This window comes from Jaculus jaculus, chromosome 9 (genome assembly GCF_020740685.1).
Source record: "Jaculus jaculus isolate mJacJac1 chromosome 9, mJacJac1.mat.Y.cur, whole genome shotgun sequence".
Taxonomy (NCBI): domain Eukaryota; kingdom Metazoa; phylum Chordata; class Mammalia; order Rodentia; family Dipodidae; genus Jaculus; species Jaculus jaculus.
Window position 1 is genome coordinate 74814957 of NC_059110.1, and position 17775 is coordinate 74832731.

General features: G+C 38.2%; 1 protein-coding gene across 2 annotated transcripts in view; it reads right to left on the reverse strand.

Moving 5' to 3' along the window:
• Window positions 1–371: 371 nt before the first annotated feature.
• Window positions 372–17775, reverse strand: part of Lonrf1 (LON peptidase N-terminal domain and ring finger 1) — a 37016-nt gene continuing 19612 nt past the window's right edge. The window contains exons 4-12 of one of the 2 annotated variants that reach the window (XM_045159788.1): window positions 15676–15825; window positions 15054–15294; window positions 14861–14924; window positions 13446–13560; window positions 10192–10313; window positions 7535–7693; window positions 7257–7419; window positions 2652–2804; window positions 372–1720 (exon numbers count right to left, since the gene is read on the reverse strand). In XM_045159788.1, coding sequence (XP_045015723.1) covers window positions 1562–1720; window positions 2652–2804; window positions 7257–7419; window positions 7535–7693; window positions 10192–10313; window positions 13446–13560; window positions 14861–14924; window positions 15054–15294; window positions 15676–15825 — 1326 coding nt within the window. In that variant the 3' untranslated portion in view covers window positions 372–1561. Of the gene's footprint in view, window positions 1721–2651; window positions 2805–7256; window positions 7420–7534; window positions 7694–10191; window positions 10314–13445; window positions 13561–14860; window positions 14958–15053; window positions 15295–15675; window positions 15826–17775 lie in introns of both variants that reach the window. The other variant, XM_045159787.1, reaches the window with a different exon arrangement.

Sequence of the window (17775 nt, forward strand, 5' to 3'; positions counted from 1 at the left end):
TAAGCACAGGGTGGAGCATGTATCTGGAATGTTTGCAGTACTGGAGGCCCTGGTACGCCCATTCTCATTCTCTCAAATAAATAAATAAATTTGTTTTTAAAATTATTTTGAGCTCAGTGTGGTGGCACACCCCTTTAATCCCAATGCTTGGGAGGTAGAGGATAGGAGGATTGCTGTGAGTTCCATCCAGGTCAGACTAGGCCAGAGCAAGACCCTACCTCAAAAAACCAAAATAAAGAAATAAATATTTTGAAAAACCATAGCTTATGTCTGGTCCAAAACAGTAAACCAAACTCAAGTATTCTATACCTTATATAGTTTAGTCTCTGTACTGACCTTTGTGATATTGTTCTATAATTTAAGAAAAAAAATATGAATTTAGCTTTTATTCAAAATTAAATAAGCAAAAGCAAAAAATTTAAGAAATTTGTACAAATTACTTACATAAAAGAAAGTTAATAGGGACAGTCACAAGTTGGCAACAAATAATTATAAAAGTATCTAGGGCAGCATGAATATACACCATGTCACAGCATGGTGACCTAACTGTGATATGAATAAGGCAGAACTAACATTTGCACCAAGACCAGAAGTAAAACCAAAACAAACTTTAAAAGCTTAGTTCTACATTAAGCTTCTTCTCTTCCCCAGATCCTTAATGGATTTATTCTATGTACTTCTTTAAGCACTATAAATTACATAGACGGGCAGTTCATGTATAAAGCCCCCTAAAATGTACAAGCTAACTGGTAGTAAATCAAGTTCTCCATTTACCTTTATGTACATTTAAATGTAAACCATATTTTCACAGTTTTAAGTGTTGTATGGATAGATGCACAGTACCATATCAGGTTTGCAGTTGTTCCTGAAAACTGGCTCTAGATTCTGCATCCCGTGCCTGTCGGCCAGCGGGATGCAAGTATTTACATAAATTAAGAACTGTGTCATAGTCAATGGTCAAGACAGTTCAGCAAGAGCAGTATTTCCAACAAAAAAAAAATGATACTCAGTACCATAGTTTACATACTTGTGCAAATATAAGCATTAGGACAGATAAATCTGAGGCAAATTCAATTTGCAAAAACTTGTATCACTACTGTTGTAAACTTGGGCAATGGATGACCCTCAGCAAGTTCTGCTCTCTATGGCTTTTTTTTTTTTTTTGTCTTTTAAAATTTTAAAGCCAGAGAAAAAGCACACATACATTCACACACACGCGCACGCACACACACTACATACACACAGTCCTTAGTACATTTAGAATATGGTACATAGTGCAACTTCATCACAATGTAGAGGTTTAACACACATTCAGTGCGTTTTTCTGTGCAAGTTCTCAGTGGCCTAAGACCTAGTTGAAGGTATTCATTTGCAGATCCACAAATTCAGGAGGTTGGAAAAAAAACAGTTTCATTACATTTCTCAAATCAGCACAGGTGTGCAAAGGCAGCGGACAATCTGACCATGAACATGGCCAGATTAGGGTGACTTTAAAGTAAGATCCGATCACTTCTCAGCCTTTTGGCTAAGCTCAAGTGTCAAGTGAGATCCAAGCCATCAGTTATTTAGACTGATCTCTAGAAAAGTAGGTTAGTATATGTTGTATCTTTGTCAACCGCTCCTCTAAAGACTTCATTGACAACACAGACAGCTGATACCGAGGGTCCACAGGAAGAACTGCAAGAAGCCACCAGCACCATGCAGGTCCATTAGGGGTTGCCTAAAATCAATCACAGTTTATAGTTTTAATAAAATGCAACAGTGACAAACCCCTAGAAGACTACTATTCACTGAGGACTTTACTTATGTGACAGGGACTACCATCAATTTTCTGAACAATCATCTAAGGCAGGCTCCTACTATGCCCGTATAAACGAGAACACTGAGGCTCAAACTGAGCAGAACTGTCCATGACTTCTCAGCTCATATGTTGCAGGGCCCCAATTCCAATCCAGATGTGACTATAGCCAGAGCTCTTTCTTGTCTACTGCACTTGTCTACTTATGGCGTGGCTTCTCGGCCTCAGGCTACCGGCATTTGGGAGCCAAGACTCTTATGTGGTATGAAGCTGTCCTATGCAGTGCTACACCTAAGAGGTGGTTCTTGGATGAGCTGGCAATCATCTTCCTGGCCCTTGCAGTTGCTACTGCACAGATCTTCATGTACAGAAAATGTCTAAAACATTAATTAGGTTAAGCTGAAATGTAAGCCTACCTACCCAAGCAAGACTTTAATAACAGTAGTTTCATGATGAGAGCAGTATAAAACATCAACAGGCAAGAAGGGATGAAGTAAGGGGAAGAGATGTAAGAGGAAAAGGAGGTGAGCATATTTTTTTGAAAGCACAGAAAACGGCAAATTTTTCAACTGTCAAAGAAAAGCAACAACTGCTGATGGGCTGGAAGGCACAGGGGTCCTATGGAAATCTCAGGTAGGAACTACCTCCCTTTCTGGCACTTTCTCCTACAAGTATGTAGCTGGCCCCTATTCCCATTCTCACCTATGCTACATGTAGTATATACTACTGTTCTAGAGAATGCAGTCAAAGGAAATGTTATGAAGGAAAAGTTTAAAAAAAAGAATGTAGACGGTTAATAATTTGGTTTTATAAAAATGTTACACTTTTAGTAGCAATACAAAAGCCATCCTACCTGAAGGTTCTCCTCTCTCTCAGGCATTGATCCAAAGTGTTGAAGGATTTGGCTTCGAAATCTATCTCTTAAATTCTGGAACCAGCTGCACGCTTGAGAGTAGACCAAATCATGAAGCTCTCTCAGACTCTGGATCTTATCTCCACTCTCAACCTGAGAAGACACAGTCAGTGAGATCTCTGTGCCTGACCTGCTGGCACTAACCCCACACAAATAGAAAACTACCACAGAAACAGGACTACTGGCTTTAGTGTGAGATTACCTGTGAATTGTTCTTATACTATAATAGCATATACTTCTGCCTCACAAAGTGCTAATGGGACAGAACACAGAGGGCCAGGCATGACCACCAATGAACCTTGCTGACTCAGCAGTACAGTACCACAGAGTCCAGAGAAGTATTGTTGGGAGTGAGCTCTGGTTCAAAGGTCTGTGCAAATCTGGAATGCCTTCTGTCTTTGAAAGCATAACACAAAAGTGGAATGAGCCAACAGCTACAATCAAGCGAAAAATGGAGCAATCAGGGTGTAGACCACATGGAGAAAGCATAACAGAAGGGCAGACATAGCACATCTTTTGCCAGAGAACTAGGTCAAAATACACAAACAGCAACAAATGCCTGGCACACAACACCAGTACATCAAAGGTAATAAATGATCTCTTAAAAATGATCCTCTGTGGGGTGGAGAGATGGCTTAGCGGTTAAGGCACTTGCCTGCGAAGCCTAAGGACCCATGTTCAATTCTCCAGATCCCATGTTAGCCAGATGCACAAAGGTGAGGCAAGCACAACGTCTCACATGCTCACTAGGTGGCACAAGTGTCTGGAGTTCAAATACAGTGGCTGAGGCCCTGGCATGCCAATTCTCTATCTCTTCTCTTCTCTCTCTCATGCTCAAAAATAACTTAAAAAAAAAAAAAAAGATCCGTGTGTGTGTGTGTGTATGTGTAGGTGAGATGTGTATGTGTTTTTATGCATTTTGGCACATTTGTATGCATGTATAGGTCGATGGAAGGGAAGAAAAGAGGAAAGGAGGGAGGGAGGAAAGGAAAGTAAAAGAGTAAGTATATAGGCACACAAGGATCTCTTCTACTGCAAAAGAACTCCAGATGCAAGCACCACTTAGTGCACCTGGCTTTACATAGCGACTGGGTATTTAAATCCAGGCCGGCAGGCTTTGTAAGCAAGCATCTATAACCCCAAGGTCATTTTCCCAGCCCTCCATCTTATTTTTGAGACAGGGTTTCTCAGTGAACATAAAGCTCACTGATTAGGCTGAACTCGCTAGCCAACAAGCCTTGCAAACCTTCCTGCCTCTACCTCCTCAGAGTTGGGAATACAGGTGGTGCACAGCACTTGGTTTTTACCTGGGTGCTGGGGAATCTGAACTCAGATCTCATGCTTGCATTACAGGCACAACTGAACCATCTTTCACTACCATGCCATGCACCCCTTAGACTACTGCACTACCAAATGACTAATATAAAATGAAAACATCAATTTTCTAGCCTCAGATGTAAGAAAAGTCTTAACATAGATGAAAATCTAAGTAGCTTATCCATCTTATGTCAATCCCTTTTAACAAGCACATTTTAAAGTATTTTATTTTTATAAAAAGGTTGCATACATAGACTCCTCTTCCCTGCACCAGTTCTGCTGGGGGTCTTTGGCGGGATTACTGGTATTCATTGTGGGGATCAAGAGACCTCAGTCCAGGCTGGAGAGATGGCTTAGCAGTTGAGGGGATTGCCAACAAAGCCAAAGGACTAAGTTTTGATTCCCTAGGATCCATGTAAAGCCAAATGCACAGGGGGGCACATGCGTCTAGAGTTTGTTTGCAATGGCTACAAGCCCTTGTGCACACATTCTCATATTCTCTCTCTCTCTCTCATAAATAAATATTTTAAAAAGAGACCTCAGTCTCTGCAGGGATGGGGGAAATACGGTGTCTTAGGATATTCCCACCCATCCTGAGGCTCTTACAATCTTTCTGGCCCCCTCTTCCTTGATGCTCCCTCTAAGCCTAGGCAGGCAAGATAGAGATCTGATTTAGTGTTGCTTTCTCTGTAGATTCTAAATCTGTTTTTATGAGGTTTGAGTGACCATCCTATCTGTCACCATTTCCCTGGAACTGGATTTCAGGTGGAGGAGAATACGGGGAGAACAAGGATACACAAACATGTAAACAAGAGAGAAGACAGTCCGCCAGGAGATGGGCCACCTCCACCTCATCTGCCCAGGCGCAAAGTCGTAAGGGGCAGTGGCGACTCGAGCGCGGCTCTCAAGGCAAACATGCGCACTTCTTCTTCTTGCTGCGGTGCCGGGTCACGCTTCCTTGCATATACACTAACTCGCTGAAACAAACAGCAGGCTGACTCAGCCTCTCACACTTCAAGGATGACTAAAACCAAAGCAACAAAGGGGATCTGAAAGACTTTGAATATAAAAGGTAAAACACCAGAGACAAAAAGAAATGCTTTTTACTTTTGAAAACAATGAAATTAAAATTTAAAACTAAATGCTAAAAGCATTTTAATTTTGCATAACATGAAAACGTGCTTCATGCCACTGAAGTACATATTTAAAATTTGTTAAAATGTTGAATTTTAAAAAGCCGGGTGTGGTGGCGCATGCCTTTAATCCCAGCACTCAGGAGGCAGAAGTAGGTGGACCGCCGTGAGTTCGAGGCCATCCTGAGACTACATAGTGAATTCCAGGTCAGCTTTGACTAGAGCAAGACCCTACCTCAAAAAAAAAAAAAAAAAAAAAAAAAACCCAACAGTTAATTTTATGCTCATTTTATCGAATCCAAAACCTCATTTTATATTTTTAGAAAAAGCAGGTAGAGGGTCATCTAATTTAAAAGTTCTAGTTTTGTCTCAGAATTGGCTATCTAAGATTTAGTTGCCTAATAAAGGGACTTGATAAGTCTAAGAAATAAACTTGTAACTTGTTAAATCATTTTTTTTTCTTTTAAAACAAGAAGGGTGTAGGGAGATGGCTCCCTGGCTAAAGGTGCTTGTTTGCATAGCATGTCAACCCAGATTCAATTCCCCAACCACCCATGTAAAGCTACATGGGTGTATGTTTGCAAGAGATCCTGGCAGGCACACATAAATAAATAAACATTTTTTAAGGTAAGAAAAAAGTATGTTTGTTACCCTATCATAAAACTCAAGGACACAAACTATGGATTCTATTAAACAAGAAACAGTAAGAATTATGAGACTGAAATAGAGAAAGGAGCCAAAAACTTGAAAAACAAACGTTTAAAATTTTGAAAACTTAACACAAGTAACAGAACTTAAATTTTCATTATAAGTCACAGAAAATGAAATCACTAAAATAAGGGCAAAAAAAAAAAAAATACTTGAGATTTTCCAGAATAGGCAGAAGAAAGTAGCTACTCAGATGGTGACCCAGTGAGAAAAGCCTACTGGACATTCTTCTGAAGCATACACATTCAATGTTCTAATTTATGAACAAGCTTTCACTCTGCTACTCTACTGTGTATGAGATTTTACTTATATATGTTTAGCCACATATTCAAGGGAGTTTGCCACTGAACTCACAATATATGTATGAAGATGCAAATTTACCTAAAATTAAAATCTAGTTGTTAGTTTTACAAAGAAAACTGTCTTTAGCAAATAGTTATATTAACCAAGCACATCCAAGGCACAGACTGTATGCCTCAATTCAAAATCTCAACTCAATGAAACTTGCATTATACTTCCCAGGACAGAGTACCCCATGGCATCTTCATAAGTTAGAGGAGGCAGTCTCAAACCAGTCAAGCTCACCGCCACAGAAGCAGCGCAATATAATGATAAAGTAAAGGAGTGGATGTCAGAGTTGGCTTGAAATTATTTTTGTCCTACTTCATACATAATTGTGGGCAAATTAACAACTCTTCCTGCAGAAGTTACCTTTCATCTGATACATAAAACTCAGCCATTTTCTTGGCACAACTAGTTACAATTGATAAATTAGATCTTAGAAACATCTAAGCGACCATATTGTCCCTGTCAAGAAAGGTTATCAATCACCATGACATCACTCAGGTAGATCACCAGCACCTACCTATATGCTGACAATACTGTGTCAAGTTTTAACAGGCCAACTCTATTTATTCTACCATTAAGGTTATCTTTGGCACAGGAACAATAAACACAAAACAAGCCTGAAAGGATTCTGTTTACTTTGATATAAAATTCTACTCTACTAATGACATCAGTTTTAATTATTTGTGAATTCTATAAGATATGGTAGAAACTGGCAAACTTTTAAGTTTGATTTAGTTAAGTGCTACTGTTACATGACTAGCAATCCACTTGTCTACATATGCATGGACACGGTCTGGGCACAGTGCTGGCTAGTATGCGTAAGGATGAAGATGGAGGGTCTTACTGTCTAAGTTGTCCTGACTGCATGGTAACTCAACAGCCATATCAGGACAAGGAACTGGAACCAATTCCCCTAAATAGTTGTGATGAGTGGTGCTGACAGGAAGAACTGGATCATGTGCCTAGAACATCTCAGTCTGTACCTGTACCAACCCTGGGACAAAGCCCAGACTGGGCTGAAAGGAAACATTTTTCATACCTTCACATCTTCCAGATATTCAATGTCTGCAGTGCAATATCCATCTTTCATTCCTCTTTTTAAAACCCTAAACCGCTTTCCTCCAACTGTATCAACCACTGATCTTCCATCAGGTAGAAAGTGTACATTTCGAATTTGTAGCATGCAACCATAATCTGCAAAACTAAAAAAATAAAGAATTTATTTGATTAGTAGCAGAGTTTAAGCCTAAGTATGCAAGTCTTAATCTCATGCAAAGTTCCTATGTAAACAAGCGCTTCAGTTCATGTGCCGCATACCTATTTTGGGCATCACTGACACACATCCCAAACTGCTTGGTTCCAGTCTGTATACTTCTTCGGATCATCAGCCTATATCTTGGCTCAAATACATGAAGAGGGCAAGGCACAGTGGGGTAGGCCATAGTGCAAACAAATATTGGGACATTCTTGGTCAAGCTGAAGGAAAAGAAATTTCATTGTTACATACTAAAATACACAACAAACAGGTGAGGTTTACAATAATAAATTAATGTAAAACAAAAAGTCTGCTTTAAAGAGTGATTTTAATTCCTGGCAAGAATAAGAATCAGTATTTCCTTTTTATTTACTTCGCACTAATGCATCATTGATACTAAAAATTTGACCGTTATCCTCACATTCATAAGAAGGCCAAGCTTCAATTTCTAGCCAGTAGGTTTTCATACAGAGCTAAGTATTATCCTAGCTGCATTTTAAGTACTTGTTTAAAATACTTCTAACACAACACAGAATTAATAGCATTTGTCCATTACACATAAATGGCTGCTCTTAGATAACACTAAGATAAAGTGTCCTCCCAAATAGACAAAAATTCTTAGTCATTAGCATGTTTTCAAACTATCAAAAAACAATTCAACAATATAAGTTTCCCCAGATAAGTACAACGATAGGACTTTATTTTCTGCCAGATTGGTGGATAGTTAGAGAAGAAAAAAGGCAACACTCAGTGTTGGCAAGGGTATGAGAAAAACTGGCACAGTCAGTGGGGACAGGATGTAAAAAGGCGCCCACACTTGAGAAGCACGTGGCTCTGTGCATTAGAAACTGCGGGGTTTGTAGGAAATGTCCATGTTCTTGGAATCAACAGGTTTCCTTTTAGAAATAACTCAACAAGGGGCTAGGGACACGGCTCAGTGGTTAAAGGTGCTTGCTCGCAAATCCTGCCATCCCAGGTTTTGTTCCTCCTTACTCGTGCAAAGGAACACAAAGTGACACAAGAGTCTGGGGTTCATTTGTAGGAGCAGGAGATACTGGGGTGCCCATTCTCTCATATACATACATACATACATACATACATACATGTGTGTGTGTATGTATGTGTGTGTATGTATATATATATTTTTTAAAGGAAATAATCTTACAAAATTATATGAATATTCCCAATAGCGCTGTGTGTAGTAACCAAAATTTGGAAGCAACGAGGGAAAGACAGTGAAGTTTAGAGCATCCCTACAATGAGTACTGTCTTTTCCAGCAAAGGACTACAAGTCAACACTGATGCATGGAACTCTTATATTAAGGGGAAGAGAATTATTTATAGAACAGTAAAATAATATGATCCCATCTTTGTGAATATGTATTTGTTTAAAAGTATAAAGAATATGGATTTTGGGGTTATGTTTTATAGAATTTATTCTTCTCCTTTTTCAGTTTTTCTGCTAAAAAAAACACTAATTACCTACAGAAATGTAATATTTAATACAAACAGGTTTTTAAAAAAAAGTAAAATAGCCCTGCTTGACAGCAGCAACATTCCTGCCAACCTCTCTCCAGCACTTTCAGTTCTTCACCTGCTGGGACCACAGCTTTCCTCACTTTTACCCCTTCTCTGAGGGTTTATCACTCCACTTCAGATCTAATGTCTAAGTGCAGCTTCCTTAAGTCCGCTTTCCCACTGTGTATCACACAGGCTCAGAGTCTTCATATCTGAAATTTTTCTATCACAAAACCACACAGTAACATATCAATTTCTTGCAGAGAGAAACACTATCAATGCCTGTAAAGGAAAGATTAGACATCTTTCTTCTACTGAAGGTCACTAGCCTACTGAATACATTTCATGGGCACAGATGGAAAAAGAAAAGCCAACAGGCACAATTTATTTCTTTTTAAAGAGTGAGTGAGAAACACAATATTTTCAATTTATGTTTTGAAAAACAGTAAAAACAAGCAGTTGTTAAATAATAACAGTATATAAAATTATAATGTTGGTCCTCAGTGTTCAAGTAAAAGGAAATGAAATAAATAGTTAAGACATTAAAAACCTGTGAGAGAAATTCAGACACACACAAGAGACTAGTAAGAAAGGGAAAAAATATTAAAGAAACTGAGAACAAAAGTGCAAGAAAGAAAGAGGTACAGGCAGGTAAAACTGGCAAACCTACCCAGCTCTGATCAGTGGGGACAGGTACCAAATCCTAGTCACCTCTGGGTATTTCTCTTTCCTGATACTTAGATATTCTCCCAGTTGGTGTCTGGTATTCCTTCAAATTTCAGTCCCCAGCACCATTCCAAGCCTCTACAGTGTTAAAATTCTCTAATCCCTACTAATGTCGGTCAGTGGTACTCAACCTTCCTCCTGTTCTACTAGACATGGGATAGCTGCCACGTGCTCCACATCTGTCCCCATTCTACATTCTGATGTCACTTCAGGAAATTTCTTCCCAACCTCAAACTGCTTCAGCCCAAAGAGCTGGGTCATTGTAACTCACTACAGAACACCTAGATACTACCGACTGAACTTTCATAGAATTTGGTCTGCTAAGGGTAGGGAAGCTGATCAGTGAATTCATGTACAAGATGCCTCTGCTACACTGAGTTGACAGAATCCAGCTCATTGTGGGGCCATTCTCCTTGCCCTCATCAAGGGCAGCAGTTCATAGTCTGATAGTTCATTTTTATGAGAAGAAACTTACTGTGAGAGTTCAGCAGTTTCTTCATCATATACTTTTTTCCTCTCAGACAGCTCATCAGGCAGATACTTCACTATCAATTCTTCCAACAGCTGTGTGACACAGTACCTCCTATCTGCTAGATACTAAAAGACAGTATTATTTTACATTCCAGTAGTGTTCCTACAGTAGAAAACAGGCAAACAGTATTAACTCATATGTGGAGGCCTTTATATCATACTGGCACGGTCAATTCTGATTAAGTTGAATGAGGGGGAGGAGGCTTCACAAGAAAGTGCGCCAGCCCAGGGCACTGCTCTGTAGCACGGACAGACAGGACAGAAGCTGGAAGCTGCCCTGTGCGTGTGCAGAGCACTTCCTGCCATGAGCACAGATCCTTCAGTTGTAGCAGTCAGTCGGCCCCAGTTTCCACCTGACAGCTCAAGGTACTAAACCTTTCATTTTAACAGATGCAAAAAGAAGAAAAGGAGAATACTACATCTGCCTTACTGGAAAGAGGCAAAACAATTCCTTGTTGATGTCCACTTTCAAAGACAAGGTCTCTCTAGAGGTTTTGCTGTTATTTCTGCTTTTGGAGACAAGGTCTCACTATGTAGCCTCGAATACCCTGGAATTCCAGATCCCATTGTTTTGGCCTACCAAGTGTTATTGCAGGCATGAGTTACTGTGCCGACACTCTCGTGATTCGCTGTCACTCAGAGCACCTCGAGTTGTTGCTTGTCCTGTATAATACACAGCCCCACTCCTGCTCTAAGTATTCTAAAAAGTTGCTATCTTGTCTGATAAAAATCATCTATCTCCCTCCTGCTTATTAAAGACCTATCTAAGGTCTAGTTCCAATTTTTTTTTTTTATGAAGCCTTTCTTTTCTTTTCTTTTTCTTTTCCTTTCCTTTCTTTTTTTCTTTTTTCTTTTTTTTTTTTTTTTAAGGTAGGGTCTCTGTCTAGTCCAGGCTGACCTGGAATTCACTATGTAGTCTCAGGTGGCCTCGAACTCATTAAAGCCACGTACCACCATACCCGGCCCCATGAAGCCTTTTGTTATCCTGAAACTATTTTTACTAAAGAAAAGGGACTTAACCGCCCCTGTACTGTACCATATGGACAAATTATATCTCTATAGGTCAAAGTATGTAGACAGGAAAATAATTATTTATTAAGTTCAAGTAGTAAGAAAGAAACCTTGGAAAAAAAACAACAAAAGAGAAGCCATCTTTTAATCTAGCACCAGCAAAAATAAGGGTTTTGTCAATATCTAGCAAAGAATACATAAGAAACATGAGTTTAGGAAAATAGTTTTAAAGTGTTTTTTTCAAACTTTACTATGAAAACTTGTTAAAATACAGACTGCTGAACCCCACCCAAGATTCTGTTTAGTGGATATGGGGGTCTGAAAACCAGTAGTAAGTTCTTGGATGACAGACAGTGCCTGCATGAGAACATAATTTTGGAGCTACTGACTATTGAGAAGTACCCTTGAGCAGATAATATATAGACAGACAACTTAGAGTTTATCAGAATTACAGACATTATAAAAGCAGACTTATCAAGATGTGTGAAAATGCAATGTCTATATAATTCAAGTTGAAGAAATATGTCCTGCCTCATATAACCAGCAGGGTCTAATTCTGTGTAACACTTTTAGGGAACTAGGCAATAGGCTTGTAGAGCTTTATAAACATGTAGACTTTGATATAGCTAACTCATCTCCCAGGAATTTACCCTAACAAATTAGTCAAGGCTGCATATAACCACTAATTAGAAAGTATGGCATATAAAAAACAGAACAGAATAACTTATATACTGCATCACAGGGAGATATTAAATTGTTATCTATTATGTTTCTTTAAAAGTCATGTCTTTAAAATATACTTAAATGGGAAATGGGCACAATAAAATACAAGTAGGAAAAATATAATATTGTAGAACACACCAGTGCTATTTTTAAAATCATACATATTTACATTTTACAAATGACATACAGACTTTCTATAAAGTTGGAAACAAGATAAACATTTTTAAATAGCATGCTAGCTCTATGTTCAAGTAATATATTTAAATGTTTTATTCAAATTCAAATTTTAAAAGACAAAATATTTCTAACTGAAAGTAATGCACCAAGCAGTTAATCTGAAAACCAGCTTAATTGTACTGTAGAGTAAAATCTGCAAAAAGAGCATATTTACACTATTTTATCTGAAAACACTGAGTATATTCATTGCAACCAGCAAACCCTTTAAGAATAACTTTGTCTCAGAGTATATGGCTTTGCAATATATATATATATATATATATATATATATATATATATATATATATATATAAAACACATCAGCTTAGTATGTAAGATATGTCAAATTCAACAACATGAATATGCTATTATGTTTTCTGTATAAAGGTGTATTTTCTACATAAGAAATAATAGTCACAGTAGTTTTATGAGTTTTTCAATTCACACATGGAAGATGCTCTTTTCCTGCATATAATGCCACCAGTCACCATGGGGAGAACCACTTTCCCCATCAATGCTCACACTGAAGTTGCTATATAGCATCATGAGGCTGAGTTACACCGTGGTTGATTTCATGACAAAGAATATACTGCCCTTTCTCAGGCACAAGAGGCACCACTGACACCTAGCCATCTTCCCATCCCAGGTTGTTAGTGCTGATCGGGGGCTCTGAGAGAAAGGGGTGGGAAGTGTAGCTCTTCCCTGGCATCCCACATTCTCGAACTATACTGTTGAGTAAGGTAACCAATAGTCACCATGCCTCTTTAAGTTAATTAAACAAAATGAAAAGCACAGCCCCTCAGTCACATAAACCTAGTTGCTACCATACTGGAAAGTAACAGAATACAACAAAGAAAGTTCTATCAGTATAGCACATGCTACTGGGTAGCTGTTCTAGATGTTAAGTGATCTAGAACGGCCTCAAACCTGTCTATTATTGAGGGTGAGAGGCAGGGCAGTAGATTTCCTCAATGTCACCATTAAAACTATTTATCCCTCTCCAGGTAACTGGCTGTACCTCTTTTCTTTAAAATACTGGTCTCTACAACTTATCTTCTGTCATTAACTCTCTCAATTTTACTTTTCTCCAAAACTACCTGATGGAGAATAAATCACTGTCCTATGTAGTAACTCACCATGTTTAATGTACCTCATTCTGAAAAGGACAATCATTCCTATGGCTAGATAGAATTCAAACCACATCACCAAACTTAAGACCAATAAACAGATATAAACACAATTCTTTACCTCTTTTAAGCTTTCTTTGCAGAGGGGACAATACGGTGCATGATCTAAACAGCGCTCAAGACAGTTTTTACAGAATGAATGTCCACAAGGGGTTGTTACTGGCTCAAAAAACAACCTGAGATCAACCAAAGTACATGTTAGTTTTCACACTGACAACATTCACTGGAAAAGCTTCAACTAATAATAGAACTCTATCACATATCTCTGTTTGGGGGAAGAAAAGCAAGTTGGTCTATATCTTTCTGAACCTTTTGAAAGGTCTAAATCAACAGAGGTAGCCCGCCTACGACTTAGAATTGCTCGGATTATAGCAACCACTTGGATATGGCTAGTCTGAATTGAGACATACAGCAAGCAAATGGGAAATAAACAGATTTCAAAGACAGTGTAAAGGAAATAATGTAAAACATGATTACTGATTACTAGCCTTTTGTAAAGCTTCCTTTATCAAGTTAAAAGTCTTTTGGGGTTGGAAAGATGGCTTAGCAGTTAAGACATTTGCCTGCAAAGCCAAAGGACCTTGGTTTGATTCCCCAAGACCCACATAAGCCAGATGCATAAGGTGGCACATGAACCTGGAGCTCGTTCGTCTGCAGTGGCTGGAGGCTCTGGCATGCCCATTCTCTCTCTTTCAAATAAACAAGTAAAACTAAAATATTTTTTAAAATGTACTTTGTAATGGTTTCATAAATGTCTCAATATATGAAATATAGCAAAATAATAATTGAAACAAAGTATAATGACAAGTATTTATACATACTTGTCATTATACTTTGTTCAGTACCCTACTCTGTCACCCTTCCACCCGCTCTTTGTTTTGAGCCTCTTTACTTATTCTGGAGCTTGCTAAACTCTGAGGATTCTCAGATCTCTGCTCCTTGGTGGGACTGGGGTTACAGGTGCTCATGACCACACCCAGATGTTTATGTGGAATCTGGAGACCCAAATTCCGGCAGTATCAGGGTCACTCAGACCCTCATACGTGTTCAGGGAGCACACTTGACCAGTGAGCCATCCCTCCAGCCTATGACCTTCCTTTCTGAACAAGGAAACCTGAGCTTTGAAGATTCATTTATTGCTCAACATGTAAAGTTAAACTAGGGCTGGGTGTGGTGGTGCACGCCTTTAATCCCAACACTCGGGAGGCAGAGGTAGGAGGATTGCTGTGAGTTTGAGGCCACCCTGAGACTCCATAGTGAATTCCAGATCAGCCTGGGCTACAGCGAGACCCTACCTCGAAGAAAAAAAAAAAAGTTAAACTCGGGACAAAAATTCCTATCTTGTGATTGAGTTTTCTCTTACTTTATTTTGACTATTCTTTATCTATGTTCCATTTACAATATTATATTCATTCATCCACTAGATTTACATTATTATGCTTATCTTCTATAAATACTTTATACTTATGTACTTACCTCATGCAAAGAGAACACTCAAAATCTGAAACATCTATTAGTTCTTCAGGGATGTCACCATAAGCTAATGAAAATGTACAGTCTTCATTGGGAGAGTCTATTCAAATAAACAGACAGGGTTTTATTCCATAGAAAAAAGGGGAAAGGCCACTCTCAATGTTTACTTGGTACACAAATATAATGAAAATTTTACCTTCTTGTTTTTTAAGCTTATTTCTCCCATCTTCATTCATAAAGACATCCTGTTCTAAAAAAGACAGCTTTCTTTTTAGCAGAACACCTTTGTCCTGAGCAGACAGCAAGGGTTCTGAGGACACCCTCTTTAAACCATCCCCTCTGGCAGGCATCTCCACTGCATTTACAGCCTGTGCTGACTGCGCACGGTTTAAGCTTCCTTTCACAGGCTCTGAAGAGTCTTCTGGGTGCTCTTCACTCTACAGACACACAATAAACAAAGGTAACCCAACTTTCTGACTAATATTCTTCTTGCTGAGAAACAAACTGACGTGAAATTTCAACTCTTAAAGTTCAACTCTTAAAATGTTGATATAGCTGTTCCGACACTAGGTAAACCAAAATAATTATTAAATTGTCTACATACTCTAAGAAGCTAAGTTTTCTGACAGCTAAATGAACTTATAAAATTGTAGTTAATGAGCAACAGTTTACATAAAAATCTTTGGTATAATAAAAGTCTCCAGACAAAATCCTACTAAGACAGTGAGACAAGTGATAAGTACTTCCATAGGTTCTCACGACTGAATGTGAGAAAGTGGAGCAGGTGTGCCAAACCCATGAAAATCTCTTCTCCTTACCTGTTTGGGGCTAAAGTCATTAGCAGAGTGAGACTCTTCCACTACTGAGGAAAAACCAAAAAGCTTGTTTTTAATACATGGTAATGAACTCCAAGAGGATTCCTTCAGGCCTTCTTCTAAGTTTTCAGGTGATAATAAATCACATAAAATCTGAAAAAAAATTATAGAAAATATAGAATACCTGCTGAAGAATAACAATATAAATTTACCTACTAAGAATTTTTAGAAAGTTTATAGCAGACTTTAAAAACATTTATCTGGTGTGTGTGTGTACATGTCAAGGTCTCTTGCTGCTACAAACAAATGCTGATGCAGCTTTACATGGATGTAGAGAATTGAACCCGGGGCCAGCAGACTTTGCAAGCAGCACTTTTTACCTGCTGAGCCATTTCTCCAGCCCCAGTAGCAGACATTTTTAATGAGCAGAAGAGAAACAGGTTAGTTAATAAAATACATTTTTTAAAAAGTCTTTTTTTAAAAGTCCAGCATACATCTCAGTGAGGGACGAAGCACCTCAAGAAAAAAGGGGCTCCAATTTTTAAAAGGAAGATATGGAGTAGCTTCAGAAGGTGCCCAAGGGCTATAAAAAGAAGAATTTCTAAAAGAAGAAAATATCTGCCTCCAGTATTAGTGAGCCTCATTCTGCGTAGGTCCCCATCAGAGTGCATTTTCAAGTGGAATTGGGGTGTGATAGTGCTTAGGTGATTTGAACCCAAAATACAATTCTAAAGTTCCCTGCATTTACACTGAAGTTAACCTTCCAGGGAATAACTAGTCTGTGGGGCAGTTGACATTGCCCAGCACTTGGTTGGTAGCACTAAATGGCAGTCACCCTACCACTGATGTTTAAGATGGAAATGGCCAGAGACTTACAATTTATGGATTCTCACACAGGGAATAAGTCTAAAATAAATCAATGAAGTAGGTTAATTTGGAGGAAAAGCCTGGGTAGAGAAGAAAGATGTTGGTACAAAAAGCTCCATTTATATGTAAGGCCAAACATTTCTTAAAGCTAAATATGGAGATTCAGTTTCTTAGCTGCACCATCTCTCAAATACACAGAAATCAGAATTGTCCCTACCTTAGTAAAAGGGATATATATAATATATGCATATGGGAAGTACTCAAGCAATAATCCATTTACTTAGGGACTAGGGACAAAGCTCAGTGATAGCGTTTGCCTAGCACTGAAAGCCCTATTTGATCCCCAATACTGTGGAACATAAAAATAAAAAAAAAAAAAAATCAATCCTGCAGACTTTTTTTTTTTTTTTTTTACATTTCTTTGGGTTTAAATGATTTACTAAACACACTCCATTTGCCACTAGATGTAAAAACTCATGTATTAAATGACTTGGACAAGAATATTCACATCAGCTTTATTCCTAACAAAAAAATAAAACCCTAGAAACAATGTAAAAGTTTATTACTGAGGGAAAACCAGAGACTGTTGAGCAAAAGAAAAGGCAGAATATATACTGTATATTCATTCAAATGGAGCATAAAGTAAGCAAAATTCTTCCATGGTGAGAAATCTGAAAGTTGCCTTTGGGATCATGCGATAATAGGATTTGCTGAAAAAAATGAAAAAATTCCATTTTGGTAGAACAAAGTTATGTTACCGTGTACATTCTAATTTCTCACTGAACTGCTATATTCATGCATTTTATTATATGTATATTGTATGATCATTTATAGAAAACCATATTGAATAAAAGCATTTTAAAGCATCAGTTGGTTCACATTCACCTAACCTTATTAACCAAGAAACGAAAAGTTACAGTAATCTGAGGATGTCCAGGAACATGGAAAATGCACAAATTATAAACACAGCCAATGTTTACAGTCTCACTTGGGAGATAATGGTAACAAACAGAACAGTCAGAAAATACATAATAGTGGAGAATTTTTGTCCAAACAGTGGGCTTGAAGGCTTGGGCAAGCAACCCTCATGAAGGATGTATAACACAGCTAGCTGGACTTTTAAGGGAAGAGAGATATGAGAAAAACGTTCAGAATTGTCATGCTTTAGAAAATGTAACTGTCCCAAAATTCTTATTAAATTGTATTACCTCTATTTCAGAGATTCTAATTTCTGAT